This window comes from Sturnus vulgaris, chromosome W, assembly GCF_052056855.1.
Source record: "Sturnus vulgaris isolate bStuVul1 chromosome W, bStuVul1.hap1, whole genome shotgun sequence".
Taxonomy (NCBI): Eukaryota; Metazoa; Chordata; class Aves; order Passeriformes; family Sturnidae; genus Sturnus; species Sturnus vulgaris.
In genome coordinates this window covers 72,231,626-72,247,722 of record NC_142282.1, presented here as the reverse complement: position 1 = coordinate 72,247,722, position 16,097 = coordinate 72,231,626, and the positions used below count along the sequence as shown (strand labels likewise).

At 42.5% G+C, this 16,097-nt stretch overlaps 1 protein-coding gene across 2 annotated transcripts in view; it reads right to left on the bottom strand.

The window, feature by feature from the left end:
• LOC148220403 (zinc finger SWIM domain-containing protein 6) overlaps positions 1-16,097 on the bottom strand; it is a 284,732-nt gene that overhangs the window by 26,656 nt on the left and 241,979 nt on the right. For both annotated transcript variants that reach the window (XM_088155656.1, XM_088155655.1), the window contains exons 11-12: positions 12,443-12,600; positions 11,774-11,937 (exon numbers count right to left, since the gene is read on the bottom strand). In XM_088155656.1, coding sequence (XP_088011782.1) covers positions 11,774-11,937; positions 12,443-12,600 — 322 coding nt within the window. The remainder of the gene's footprint in view (positions 1-11,773; positions 11,938-12,442; positions 12,601-16,097) is intronic.

The following is a 16,097-nucleotide window of genomic DNA, read 5'->3' as shown; positions in this document are numbered from 1 at the left end:
CCTTTGTAACCTGTTCAAGGTGACCCTGCTTGGTAGGGGAATTGGACTAGATATTCTCAAAAGGTCCCTTCCAAGCCTAACTATTCTTTGATTCTGATTGTGTCCCTTTCCACAGCTGTGCTTTCCAGTCTCTCATTCCCCAGTCTGTTCACACATCTAGGCTTGCCCTGTCCCAGGTGCAGAATCTGGCACTTGTCTTTGTTAAACTCCACATGGTCGGTGATTGCCCAGCCCTCTAATCTGTCCAGGGCTCTCTACAGGTCCTCTCTGCCTCTGAGGGAGTCAGCAATTCCTCCCAGTTTAGTATCCTTGGCAAACTTACTTAGTATCCCTTCAAGTCTTGCTTCCAAGTAGTTTATGAAGATGTTTGATATGCTAAGGCCTGAACAGTAGGCTATGTTGGTTTTGCACGGCCTGGTTTTTGGTAGGGGAGTGGGGGGGCCACACGGAGGTGCCTTCTGTAAGAAGCTGCTAGAAGCTTCCACCATGTCCGGAAGAGCCAAGCCCTGATGGCTCTGAAGATGGGCATGCTGCTGACCAAAGCTGGGCCAATTAGAGATGATGGTAACACCTCTGTGATAACATATTTAAGAAGAAAATCAAAACAAAGTGGGGGTGCAATTTGAATTCCAGCTAGAGAAGAGGAGGTGAGAACATGTGAGGGAAACAACATGGAGACACCAAGGTCAGTGAAGAAGGAGGGGGAGGAGGTGCTCCAGGCACTGGAGCTGAGATTACTCTGCAGGCTGTGGTGAAGACCATGGTGAAGCAGCTGTCCCCCTGCAGCCCATGGGTCCACAGATGATGCAGAGATCCATCCGCAGCCCATGGGGGAGGTACTCACACCGGAGCAGGTGGATGCCTAGAGGAGGCTGTGATCCAGTGGGAGACCTGGTGGAGAAAGGGGGACCCTGCTTCCAGTCTGGAGCAACCTGTCCTTGGAGGACTACACCCCGTGAAAGAGTGACCCAGGCCTCAGCAGTTTTGGGAAGATTGTTTGCCCGTGTGTGGGACTCACATTAGAGCAGTTTTGGGATGATTGTTGCTTGTGAGATTGGAACCACATTGGAGAAGTTCATGGAGAACTGTCTCCTGTGGGGACTCCACGGTGTAGCAGGGAAAGGACTTCTCTCCCTGAGCAGCGGAAGATCATCTCGGGTCATGAAGTGACCAAAACCCCCATGCGCTGTCTCCATGCACTGTTGTTAGGAAGGAGGGAGGGGTTGGGGGAAAAAAGGTGTTTTTAAGGGTTCATTTTACTTCTCATTATCTTCCTCTGATTTTGTTCATAATAAATTCACTTTGTACCTCTAAGCCAAGCCTGTTTTGCCCTTGGAGTGTTTTCTGCCGGTTCTTAACTCATGAACCCTTCATTAAATTTTTTTCTCCTCTGCCCAGCTATGGCAGGGGAGGGTGAGCAAGCAACTTCCATGGGTGTCTGGCATTTGGCCAGCGTCAAACCACGACACAGGCCTAAGCCTGAGTTTACTTACAAGATGAATCTTGAGCATGATGCTATTAATACCATCAAGGTTCTTTAATTAAAAAATAGATGATTAAAACATTTATATTAGTTGTTCTAAATGCCAAACCAGCTGGTATAGAGATGTTTGTATAACCCTGTGTAGGATATATCAAGAAATGCTTTCAACAGATATCCCTAAAGACTTGTTAGTAGAATATTTTAGGGTTTAGGCTCTGGCCAAGCCCTGGCCTCATCTGGTTGGGAAGTGGGCCATCAGAACCAGATGATTTCTGCACAGAAAGGTAAACAAGTCATCTGGACTTGTCAATTTTGGCCTATAAAAGCTGGACCCCTTTTTTGGGTGAACTGGAGACCTCACCTACAGGTGGACACACTGTGTAGGATTTTCCTAATTGCTGGGAAGGGTTCTCTAGGTTCTCACTGCAAAACGGGGCTCCCCAGCAACTGCAAACTCTGGATGATGGTATTTAGGCAATTGGTGATATATCTTTCTCAATCACTATTCTCTCTCTCTCATATAGTAAAGATTAGATGCATTACCTTGTTTATTTTTACTTGTTGCTAAAGCCAAGCGAGTAATAATCTTACTGTTTTACTAAATGTATCCTTTTACCTCTGTTTTGCCTCAATATTAATAGTAAAATAAGACCATTCTTCCTATTGGTGTCTGTGTCCATTCTATTGTCCCCACTGATTGGCAAAACAACATTGAGCACTAGCCCTAAGATGGATCCCTGTGGTACCCCACCTGTGATCCATTGCCAGCCTGATGTCACTCCATTCACTATAACCCTTTTCGTCTGTGTTGGGGGTTGAATGGCTCCCTTTTCTTTCTGTGGAATTTCTCCCATTGTTATGCTAAGTGGCTACACCTTAAGAAAGGTAATGTTCTCTGAAGGGAGGTGGGTGGAGGAGGGGAGACGAGAAAAAGGAAAGGTGGGACTGGGGTCGGGAGCGGGCTGGACTCTCTCTCGTTTGGCTCGTGGAGTGGGAGGACACCCCGGTGCTCTGATCTGGCATCTCCCCTGCCACCCCAGTGCTGAGATCCACGCTCCCTGCCGTTGGACATCGCTCTGCTGCTCTCCCACCTCACCCTACTACCTCCGGACACTCTGCCCAGCACCACGACCGACACCGTGAGGAGGGAGTCACTTCCCCATCCCTCTCATCCCTGGGCCGCTGCTGCCATCACTCCAGCACTCTTCGACTGCGTGGGACCTGCCCTGCCCCCACAGCACCGGTAACTGAGCGCAGGGAGACGGCCTGCAGCCAAAAGGGACTGGAACTGAGTTATACTGTTCTGTTCTGTTGTCAATTTTTATAGCTGTTGTTGTTTTCTGCCTTGTTAGATATCAGTAAAGAACTGTTATTCCTATCCCCACATCTCCTGCCTGAAGGCCTCTGATTTGAAACTAAAATAATTAAAAGGAAGGGGGTTGCATTCTGCATCTCAGGAAAGGGGTTCTTGCCTTTCCTTAGCAAATACCTGTCTTTCAAACCAAGACAGTCTGGCACATGAGCCAGTTGCTCACCCATTGCATGGTGTGTTTATCCAGCTGTGTGCTGGACATTTTGTCCAGAAGGATCCTGGGAGAGACAGTATCAAAAGCTTTGACGTCCCAAAAGACTACATCAACTGGCTCCCCTTGATGAACTAAATGGGTAACCTTGTTTTAAAAGGAAATTAAGTTTGTCAAGTAGGATTTCCCCCTCATGAAACTGCACTCACTGTGACCAATGATGGCATTGTCCTTCAGGTGTTTTTCAATGCTTTCCAGAATAATTTTCTCCATAATTTTACTACACACTGAAATGAGACTGACAGGCCTGTAGTTTTCAAGGTCATCCTTCTTGCCCTTCTTGAAAATTTGGACAATGTTTGCCAGCTTCCAGTCAACTGGTACCTCTCCAGATTCCCAAGACTGCTCAAAAATTATTGAGAGAGGCCTAGTAATGAGATCAGCCAGCTCCTTCAGTACTCTTGGATGAATCCCGTCAGGCCCTATAGACTTATAGGGATCCAGCTGGAGCAGCAGATCCTGCACAGGTTCAGGATCACCTGGGAGTTTATCATTCTCACAGCCATGGTCCTCCAGCTCAGGGCACTAGGACCCCCTTAGCCCATAATCAGTGTTGAAGACCAAGGTGAAGAAGAAAGCTTTGAACATATCTGGATTGTCCATGTCCCTGTTTGTGAGGCGACTGTACTCATCCTGTAACGGACCAATATTATTTCTGCACTGCCTTTTGCTACTGACATATTTTTAAAAGCTCTTTTTATTGCCTCCCAGAGTTCTGCCCAGCTCAAACTTCAACTGAGCTTTGGCTGAATGAATTTTCTCCCTACAGTGGCAAGTAGTATCTCTATATTCTTCCCATGTCACCTGACCTTGCTTCCACTTGGCATACACCTTCCTTTTTTGCCTTAGCTCAGCCAAGATGGTCTTCTGTCTTGCCTGCTTGACTTCCAGCATTTTGCAATTGCCTGCCTCTGAGCTCTTAGGAGTTGGTGCTTAAGAAGTAACCAGCCCTGATGGACCCCAGCACCTTCAACAGCGTTTTCCCAGGGAACCTTGCTAGCTAGTTCCCTGAGCAGCCTGAAGTCTGCTCTCTCTATGTCCAAGGTTGGAGTTTTGCTGGCACTTTTCCTCCTCTCACCAGAGATTTTTAACTCAATTGCTTTGTGGTTACTGTGGCAAAGATGGCCACCAATTGCCACTTTAATCACAGCCCCCTCTCTGTTAACAAGCAACAAATGAAGGAAGGCACCTTTCCAAGTAGTTCCTCTTAGCACCTGTACCTACCATGATGTTGTCAATCAGGTGTTTTAGGAATCTTCTGGACCTGTTTGTGCCAGCTATGTGGTGTTCCCAGTTAACATACGGTAAGTTGAAGTCTCCCATAAGGATGAGGGTGGTTGATTTAGAGGTGTCCCTTTGTTCCTTAAAGAATAATTCATTGGCATAATTGTCCTACCTGGGTGGCCTATAGTAGACTTCCACGATAACATCCACTGTGTGTCCCTTAATCTTTACCCAGAGACTCTAAACTATGCCATTGACAACTGCAATTGCTAAGTCCTCCCTCCCCCTCCCCCACCGTGGCCACACTATGATCTGAGAAATGCTCCTTAGGACTCAGCCTTGACAAACAACCCCGTGGCTGAGCTCCTCTTGAGCTTATCTGAGACACTGTCTGCTCCAGGAACTAGTGCTGTCTATTGAGCTCCCGGTTTTTAACAAACAGCCTTGGAAAATTTTTTTTTGCCTGAATAATGTTACCAAACAATTTATATTTCTTTAAGAAGGAGTCTATGCAGCAGTGGGGGAAGATGTTAGAAAATTCTTTTAACTATAGCACAATCGTGTATGATTCCTATATCCATGGTTAATGCTTAGTTTGGTACCATGCAGTGCTTAGTACAAAAGCCAGAGATTATGTGGCCTTGTGTTAACTCCCTACATTTGTGACTAATAGTCTTGTGCTAGCTAATACTTCCTTGTTTACTTATATTAGTGATTAATATGTACTAGCAGATGTCTTAATTTTGAGAACAGAGATGGAGTGCCAGAGCAAAGAATAAGAGAAGTGCATCATAACCTGACCACATATTTGAGATACTCTCAAGAAAAGAAGATTCATCAGAAAGATCCAGGACTACTAAAGGGATTTTGAGGAATGGGATGTTCCCAAATGACCACCAAAGACCCTCCAAAGACCCCTACTCATATCCAAATAAGTTCACATAAATAATTAGCATATATGCATGTATTCAGGAAATGTAATGAATATGTAATAGAATATGTATTAGCTTCATTATATAACCAGGTCTGTTAGGTTGCTGCTTATGCATGCATTGAGGAGAAATCCCCATGCATCCAGAGCTGTTAATAAAGTAATAGCTTTCTAACCAAACAAATTGGTTGGAGAGTTTATTTCCTAGTTTTCAGTGACAGCTTCTGGCACCCCAGATGGGAAAAAGTGGTAGCAACTCAGCAGACCAGAGGACTCGTCAGCACGCCAGCACATATTGAAGTATTTTTGTGGAGATCTTCCATTTCACTGGTCTTGTAAGTAGACCACACTTCCCATTCTGGGACAAAGAATATGACATTAAATAAGGTACTTTATTTTAAAGTATTTTGCCTGCATGTGTCACACTGAGAGAAAGTATGCAGTGTGAGGCTGAGAGGTTTATGTAACTGGTTGCCGGCTTGGGTAAGATCATGTGCTACTACAGGGATGCCTGGAGTGCAATCTCTGTTTTGAGAAAGGTTATGAAAGGTTATAAAATGATTGTAAAAAGTTTTAAAATGTTTTGAAGGTGTTAACAGGTTTGTAAAGTGTTAAATATGGGAGCAAGGCTATCTTGACAGTTCCTGAGATAAGAGACCCCAAAAATCTCCCCATTGGAATGTGTCTTAAAGAAGAAGAAAAGCTTGGGGGGACAACCCCCTGATGTGAAAACAACTTGTGAAATATTGTAATTATTGGTGGCCAATGTATAAGCTCGATGATCCAGAATAGTGGCCTGTTAATTGTTAAGAACAAGCTCCTGTTTGTTCTGTTAATGTTCTGTTGACTGTGGAAAACACCCTGTTTTTATGTTAATTGTTGCTGTTGTTCTGTTCTGATTCCCACTCCCTGGAATTGTCTTGCCATTGTGCCCTTTCCCCTCCCTGTCGGTAAAGCCTTCGCTGCTCCCAAAATGGTGCCTGGCAAATAAGAAAACTGCAAGTGCTTATGGGATACAACTCACTAATAAAAATCCCCTAAAAACAACGAGCCAATATAACATCGAAAACTAAAAATGGTACTCCCAAATAAGAAAAACAGTGAAGAAGATGAAATCACCAACCAGGACTCTCTTGCCTTGTCACCATGACCTGAGCAGCACCCGATCGACATGACACCCCTGGACTACGAGCCAACCAGTGTCTTCTGCGGGACTCCTGTGAGGACAGAAGGCCCAGCTCTGCTGCACAGCAAAGCTCAATTCCTTTTCCTCCTCTGGATCGTCCATCGGGAGCGGCGGCGGTGGTGCATGTGACCCGTCGGGCTCCCACCCAGAGCTGATTTCTCAATAAAGGCATCAAAAGGGGAGCTGGTCTCCTTGCCCTTATTCATTTCATTAATGGAGCTGTAAGTTATAATATCATTTTGCAACTAATACTGTTTTGTAGAAGGGAAGGCAAATGGAACGAAGCCCCTGATGTTGATTTATATTTTGATTTGCAGAATAATCCTGATTTGCAGAAGGAATGTATACATGTGCCTAGAGATCCAATGATTTTACTATTAGAAAAGGAAGATAAGGAACCACTCAAAAGGTGTTGCTCTGCCTGTAGCATAGGTAAATGTTGTATTAAATACAGACAGACAAACGAGGAGAAAGGGAGCAGATGTGGAAATGGAAGAAGAAAGTGACAGTAGTAGTAAAAGTCTTAGCCCTGTATCAGGACATGAAAATTTTAAGCCCCATAGCAGGCCAGACAAGGGGGACCACGTGAGTTGCACAAGCCTCTTGTGGCAGGCAGTAGGAGCTGAGGGACCAGTAACTCTTAAAGTGACATTTTCGGTGTTGGATTTTCAAGCTTGGAAGGAGTTGGCAGGGACTTACTGGGAGGATCCAGAAAAGGTTTCTAAGGTTGTGGAAACAATCATTAGAACACAAGATACTTATTGGAATGATTTTCAGGGGATACTAGATGCTTTAATAACTCATGAGGAAAAAGGCCTGGTGACCACTAGGGAAGAAGCGGAAAGAATTCATGCTCAGGGTGTACATCAGGGGTCAATATGGGATCATTTACCCTCTGTGGATCTGAAGTGGGATCCAAATAATCAAGTCCAGCAAGATTTGTTAATCAAATACCAGCTTTTTTTTTTTTTAATGAAACATGCTATCCCAAAATCTAAAAATGTGTCTAAAGTATACCAGATTGTACAAAAAAAAGAGGAACTCCCCACGGATTTTTTTAATAGACTCATGGAAACTGATCAAAAATTATGATGACCAAAGCCCACTGTCTTGTGGGCCTATAAACACCAGTCTAAAGTGAGAGCCTTTGAGCTTCCCCAGATGGCAGTGGGCTGCAACCAGCAATCTCCTACCGAGTGGAGCCTTTCAGAGTCAGCAAACTCAAATTTGCTATACTCAGAGGATTGCCAAATGATGACAATGAATCCTGGGCTGATACTCCCACTCCTCAAGGCTCAAGCCTTCACCCGCTGAGAAGATGCAAAGGCATCTGAAGCGAGTATTTCACTGAATTAGATGGGAATTTTTCACAGGTATCTTGTACAGACTCTTTATGTCTGTGTGCATGACAGTGTGAATATGCTATAGCAAATGTACCAGGAATGCTGCTCTCCTAGATTCTCAAGTATATTAGATTTGTAAGTTAGGCTTGTGAGTTACTGTTTTGGTATAGTCAATTCTATATGAATACTTTGCTAAATTCTTTGACTTAAGTAATCATTTAAGCTAAATGATGTTAAGTGCTGCTAAGTTTAAGTTAAATTAAGTGCTGTTGGGCCTTTAGAGCATATTCCTTATCTTTACCCTTTCCTACCCTTTTGTCTGCCCCCCCCCAAGCCTCCATGTAGATCGTTTTGGGTTTATTATGATTTTGATTGAATGATTTTGGATCTTTATTTGATTTTATCTCTGTGTGTTTAATCCATCTAGTAAGTAGTAGAGTAAACCTTGCCACAAACTTTGTCATGCTGTTTTTTTTATATGAAACCTGTTTTTGTTGATACCTTTGCCAGTGATTCTTTAAGTGACCTTAAAACACTCATTCACAACAGTTCCATACACTCCATCCCCTCCATTACATAGTCAGACACTCCCCACCTTACCTGCCCATTTCTCCTAAGGAGCCTGTAACTGCCCAACATGGTGATGAACACCTTTTTGTAGGTAAAACACCTTCTCTTTTTGTATACTTTTGCTATCAATATTGCTGTTGTTATTGTGTGTGTCTTATTCCATTGTGTTGTGCTTTCAGTAAATTGTTATCTCAAACAATAGTCTCTGCTTTTATCCCTCCCTTACTGGGTGAGGTGAGGGAAGGGGAGTAGCTTATTTGGAGTTTAACTTTTGGCAGGTGTTAAAAACAGCACACTTGCCAAATACGCATCAAGCGATAACCTGCACTAACTTGCTCAGCAGTTCTGCCAGCAGTACCTGTCTGCAGGTGTGTGGTAATACTGACATTGATGTGGCATGCAGCAGGAAAATGGAGAAACAGAAGCCCCTCCTGTACATGCAGATCTCAGAGTGTCTGCGCCAGTAAGGTTCTGAAGGACAGAATGCACCTGAGATGCTCCATGTCCATTTGGCCACATTTTCCACAGCTAGTTTAAATACCTTCCCTCTGCTGAGTCACATAACACATGCTGCCATTGGAAATAGGGAGAAAGAACCCAGGACTCCAAATATTACTCCCAAATCTAGACCAATATAAGAAGCTTTTCCGTCATGGAAATCTCAGTGACAGAGTTGTGAAATTGTTGTTATCACCTCCTCAGCCCAACAATGACAAGTTGGCCTGGTGAGGATACTGCTGTTCAGTTTGTCATGTGAGAGGAGAAATAGGGTTTTATAGGGCAGATGTCATAAACAGTCAGTTACTAGATAGCAAACAGACAATCTAATTGCCATTAGGTAGGGAGGCAGGAGAGGGGAAAGCATCTGTAGGCCACTGAAGACATTGATGACACTGTAAGACTTCTACAGGAAAAATATTACTGTAGAAATCTGTTGGAGTGTATAAAATAGAAGCCTCTCTGAGTCCCTCAGAGAGAGAAAAGAATGCAGGGATTGAATTAAAGCTTTTAGAGAAATTAAAATATATTAAGCCACATAGATATGAAGTAGAAGTGTAAGTTTTAGTTTTAAGTTAGTAGAAATATACTTTAAGTGCCTTAAGAAAGTAAAAAGACCTAAAGCCTAGTTTAAAGTTCATAACTTAGCTCCAGACATAACAAAAACATAGCAGAACATTGCTTGCATTTCTAGATAAATCAGATAGAACCATTTATGTGAATAGATAGAATTATATGTGTAAATGATGTGTAAGAACTGACAATACTTTCGTACTTTAGAATTAAGTTCTGATAGGTGTAGAAAGAATGTTTTAGAGTTGTGTTTTTAGCTGATTGGATGATTTATTAATAAAATCCCCTCTATTGGGGTGAGAGAAAAAAAGAAGAAGAAATGGAACAAGAAGAAGAAGATGAAGAAGATGAAGAAGAAGATGAAGAAGAAGAAAAAGGAAAAAGAAGAAGAAATGCCAGGGAGCTGCTGCTGCTTCTGCTCGGGACTCTGCAAGAAAGCTTTTAGCATGGACTTTACTACTCTGAACTCTTTGCCTTTGAGACTGATGTATTAATGCAATAAACAACTTTACAGCAACCAACAACTGCTCTTGTCTCTTTGAAGACCCAGACCCATTAAAAACTCAACAGAAATCTATATAGCTATGAGTTATTACCAGAAAACTGATATGTATCTTCCTTCTGGAAAGCAAACTACCTTTAAGGTTTTTAAAACACCTAAGTAAGCTTGAGGCTGACAGTGGACATATTCTACATTAGTTTATTCCAAACACTGGATTTATGAGAAAGTACAGGTTCATGATATTTCTTTCACTAGATCTTACTGAAGACATTCTGATGACACCATCATCCACACAGGGGTATCCATGAACACAGTGATATTCCAAGTTTGCTGCTACTGCTGAATGATACTTGGTAAATGCTTGAGGTGACATTCAAGTCAATCATAAGGATCTTTCTCAAGTAAACAAACATTTAACCCAGAAACATGATGTGAAGGAAAAAAAAGAGAGATTTCCACAGCAATCTTCAGAATAGGAAAGGCTAACAAAGCACACAATCTCAGCTTTCTGACCTTAGCTTCTGAAAATCTAGAATAGTCAAATAGTAGCTTTCTTTGGCATGAGAAGCAACCAGGATAATATCCTTTCCCCAGAAGTCTTATCTTTGTTTACTGAAGCAGAGTAATAAACGGTTTTCTGATCTTTGAATTTTTTGAGTTTGTTTTTTCTTTTTTTTTAAGAACTCCCTGAAGAGGGATGAAGAGATTTATTTTTGTTGAAATTAACTGTGCAAACTCCAAGATTCATCAGTGTAAGGCAATATTACTCCAGATACCTAAAACTCATCTGTCTCCTCTCAACCTGTGAAGTCTCTCATAAGAGCCCAAAAACTGATCTGAGGTTCTTGCACACATCAAGCTGAGACTGATACAGATAACCATCCCACAGCTTGTGGAGTGCAGGATTTGATGAAAGAAGTGAGAGGGCTGCTGTTGGTACAGTCTGCCTTGAAACGAGTCATTATGATTGACCTTGGCTTCCTCTAGTAATTCATCAAGCATCTACCAAATATCATTAGAGGTAAAGGAAGGGAAAATGGGAGGAATGACAAGAAACCTCTCAAGGCCATGGAAAATATCTGCAAAAGCAAGTCCAGAGGAGGGCCATATAGATGATTAGAGGGATGAAACACCTCTCCTATTAGGAAATGATAAGAGAGTTGGGGCTGTTGAGCCTGGATAAGAGAAGGCTCTGGGGAGACCTTATTGCTGCCTTTCAGTACTTGAAGTGGGCCTATAAGAATGGGGACAGACTTTTTAGTAGGGCCTGTAACAATAGGACAAGGGCTGATGTTTTTAACCTGAAAGTGAGTAGATTCAGACTAGATATAAGGAATAAGTTTTTTAAATGAAGGTAGTAAAACACTGGCATAGGTTGCCCGGAGAGGTGGTGGATGCCCCATCCCTGGAAACATTCAAGGTAAGGTTGGACAGGGCTCTGAGCAACCTGATCTAGTTGAAGATGTCCCTGCTCATTGCAAGGAGGTTGGACTAGATGACTTTTAAACGTCCCTTGCAATCCAAACAAGTCTACGACACTATTATTTCTGGCAAGCAGAATAATTTTGCTCTCTAGCCATCCCTATATATACTCCCAAACCCATTGCATTGTTCCTTTCTTACGCCTGAACAGAGGAATACCCTGCAGCCAGCTGCTCTAAGCTCTCTCTTCCACTCAAATGGCACAAAGGGACTGCACAGATCCTTGCTCTGTATTTACCAGTTAACTGTGCTTTACATCAGAAAACAGAATCAAAAAATTTCAGGTAAAGCCCAAAGAGAGTCTTTGAGAGGCTCCTCAGTGACTTAAACAGCTGTACCTACCAACACAGGGTCAAATTCCTGTCTTCTACTCTAGTAACAATGAACAAATAAAATACCTGAAGGCCCAGCTCCAGAGAAACTTTCAGAAGAGTGATGTCTGGCAAACTGTCCGTGAGTGTTGCTATTTTAAATGCATCCTGGGCAAGTCTGAAGATGTGTGATGAGGAGTGGATATTTTTCTGAATGGATTCTAACACTGTTTCCAGCCTCTGAACATCACCTGCAAGGTGTAAACAGAATCACCAAAACAGAACAAGTTTCCAAAACATACAGAAATGCATTATAATTGAGCTTGCCTTTGCTTCAAAATAGTACATTGTTTCAGTTATGCACATTTTGATTTTATAAACCTTCCATAATGAAATTACATGAACAAAAGAGAAAATTATCACAAATTCCTCTAGTGCCTGATGGTGTCAGTGTAGTACACGGCCAAAAGTCCTCCCAATTTCTGAATTTTAGAAGTAATTTGTCTACTCCCGGGTTTCACAGTCTATACTGTGTCAGAAGAACAAAAAACTGTCTCATCAGCCTCAAATCTATCTAGCTAGTTTAACCACTTTTCTAGAAAATTGACAGGTTTAAGTCAGTTCAATTTGTTTTTCCCATTTCAAGCTCCTGTCAGACTGCAATTTGAATTCCCAAACACAATTTTTATAATCTGTTTATTTAATGAAATATTAAAAGCATACACTTAGTTGAGTATATAATTGACAGCAATGTACCTTTGGCTGCTGTCAGCATGGTAGATGCCAGCTCACACTGCTGGGATTCGATATGACTTAGGGTGAACCAGCGGGGATACCGGTTTGGAACAACTGATGCAATGTGGTGTGGACGGGACGTATCTCCCAAAGAAGCCATAGATTCTAATACTAGCAACCTGGAATAAGAAAGAAATACTATTTCATCAAATCATTATTATATTAGGTTACTTATAAGCAAAACTAAAGCTGCAAGAACTCTTGACCTTGTTTATTAAATGTGCAGGTTTGGGTATAAAGATATTGGAAAACCACTTATTTTCTTGGGGAATCTTAAAAGTCCACTTGCCAAACTTGCCTACATTAGCAGGCATCTGTAAGAATTCACAGAACAATTAAACCATTGTGCTGGTTTTGGCTGAGGTAGGATGAATTTTCTTCATGGTGGCTAGTATGGGGCTATGTTTTGGATTTGTGGCCTTTGCTGCTTATCGCACTGCCAAGCTGGTGAGGAGGCTGGGGGTGCATGGGAGGTTGGGAGGAGACACGGCCGGAACAGGTGACCCAAACTGACCAAAGGGATATTCCAGACCATATGACCTCATGCTCATTATATAAAGCGAGGGGAAGAAGGAGGAAGGGGAGGACATATTTGGAGTGATGGTGTTTGTCTTCCCAAGTCACTGTTGTGCGTGATGGGCTCTGCTTTCCTGGAGATGGCTGAACACCTGCCTGCCCATGGGAAGCAGTGAATTAATTTCTTGCTTTGCTTTGCTTGTGTTCTTGTGTTTTGCTTTACCTGTTAAACTGTCTTTATCTTAACCCAGGAATTTTGCTTCTACCCTTTGGATTCTCTCCCTGATCCTGCTGGTGGGGGAATGAGCAAGCAACTGCGTGGGGCTTGATGGCTGGCTGGGGTTAAACCATGATAGCCATTCACTAGCCAAGGCAGCAGAGACTTTCTGCATCATCCATAAAGTTCAAGCTTTTTCCCTTTGCCTTGTTTCAGTCTTTGAACCAGTCCTCAGGAAGGAAAGTGGAGTAGTTCTCTATCATACGGAGAACATGTATTTTCCAATATTTGGAATATACTTTCTTCACTTGCATATGCTCAAAGTAAGGGAGAAGGATATTCAGCAAGTCATAAGGTTTTTGACCTTGCAATAAATTCAGACATACCAAAAAAGACATTTTGCTCTTCAAATATGAAGTAATTTTAAAGGTCCTTAAACTGTAGTCGACCAATAATAATGTACATGTTAATATGAAAAAAGATACTTCCCTTCTGTTTTGTATCGAGTCAAATTTCTTCCCTAGTACTACTGAGACACCTCTATATAGTTTTATATATATAAAAATAAAATACATATAAATTTCCCAGTTTATTTTTTCCAAGCACAGAAGAGGGAGGGGAAAAAAAGCATTATTAAATAATTTCAACAAATAGGAAAAATCCTAACTAACATAATGCAAAAAGGATTATTAGGTTATGAGTAACAGCAAATAGACAAAGATCATGAAAGGAAAATCTCCTGTCACTTTGAATTTCATTGCCATCTTCTATGTTCCTTTGCTGTGAAAAGAAATGCTGTTGTGAATTGGTGGCAAGATTAGGGAACATTAGAACAAGCACAAGCAGATTTAGCATTCTTCATTTTTTGCCCTTTGAAACATCAATTGGTTTTAGCAAAGCTACTTTGTGATTAAACATCACCATTAAAGGCTGACTCACAAAGCCTGAGTTGAAATTCAGGCTTAACAGGGAATCAGCCAAATGAAGGGAAACATTTGAGTTCACATTCCAAGTGAACAGTCAACTAGGTCACTGCAGATCCACATTCTCCAAGGCTGTACTCCATCTGTTTCAGTGCTGCAAGCAGAGAACTGTAGACAAGAGTGACAATCAAGGATAGCACACCCTGTCCTTGCAGCCCTGAAGTGCATGCATGAAAGGCCTTATGGTTGCAGATTATACTGATTTCACACTAAGTGTTCCACATGCTAAAAGAAGATTAAAAACAAGAAATGAAATGGCAACAGATGATGTTGAATGCAGAGAGGCAAAATACTCCAGAGTTGTCATCATGGGTCAATGACCTGTGTAGACTGACACTAAACACTTATGTCTGGAGAGCAACTAGCTGTCATCTTGGGAAGTTAGCTTCTTTCATAAATGTTCAAGTGAAGAAAGAAATACGCTTCACTTTTAAAAGTATGAGCAACCATGCATATTTCTATGTGGAAACATTTTATCCATGCCATGAAGGAAGAGATGGTTCAAGTTCCCTCTTCTGATCCATTCCACCTCACAAATATGAGACGCATTCGTAATGGGTTTGCACAGCCAGGTTTTGGCAGTGGAGGGGCTACTGGGATGGCTTCTGTGAGAAGCTGCTAGAAGCTTCCACAACATCCGGCAAAGTCAATCCCTGTTCGCTCCAAAGAATGAGATGCCACTGACCAAGGTTGAGTCAATTAGAAATGGTGGCAACATATTTTGGAAAGAAAAAGAGATATTGTTGCACAGTTGCAATTTCAGCCAGAGAAGAGGGGGGTGAGAACATGTGAGAAGAACAACGCTGCAGACACCAAGGTCAGTGAAGAAGGAGGGGGAGGAGGTGCTCCAGGTACCAGAGCTGGGATTCCTCTGCAGTATGTGGTGAAGAACATGGTGAAGCAGGTTGTTCCCCTGCAGCCCATGGAGGTCCATGGGGATGCAGAGATCCACCCAGAACCCATGGAGGAGCCCCATGCCAGAGCAGGTAGATGCCTGAGAGGAGGCTGTGACCTCAAGGGAGACCCGTGGAGACAGAGTCCCACACTGGAGCAGCCTGGCCTTGGAGGACTGCACCTCATGGAAGAGTGACCCATGCTGCATCATGTTGCCTGTGGGATGGACTCACTGCAGCAGTTTGCAGAGAGCTGTTGCTTGTGAGATGGACTCACATCAGAGAAGTTTGAGGAGAACTGTCTCCCATGGGAGGGACCCCACAGTGGAGCAGGGGAACAACTCCTCTCCCTGAACAGCGGGAGAAAACACAGGTGATGAACTGACCATAACCCCCATTTCCTATCTCCTTGCGCTGCTGGGGTAGGAGGCAGAGCTGGAAGGAGGGAGGGTTGTGGGGAAGGTGTTTTTAAGGTTTTATTTTACTTCTCATTATCCTGCTCTGATTTTGTTAGTGTAATAAATTCAATGCATATCTCTAAGTTGAGCCTGTTTTGCCCGTGATAGTATTTGATGAGCAATCTCTCCCGGTCCTTATCTCAATCCATGAACCCTTTGTTAAATTTTCTCTTCCCTGTCCAGCTGTGGAGGGGAGTGAATGAGTGGCTTTGGTGGGTGCCTGGTGTCCAGTCAGCATCAACCCACTACAACATTCAATCTTCCTGTTTTCTTTCTTCCCTCCCCCCAAAACAATATTTAGGTTTAGTTAGCTATTCATTTGGTTTGTATCAGGAGTGCTTTGTATACCGAAGTATCCCTTTGGTATGAATGGAAAAAGTAACCAATGTTCTTTATAAGAATTTTTGAGACGTTTCGAGGAACACAGACATGGAATAGAAAGCATCTGCATCTTCTGTCACCGCAGTTCAAGATAGCAGTCCACATTTTTTAAGAGTGCCAAATATACTAAAAAATATTAAAAATGCCTAAGTAAATAATATTAAAAAT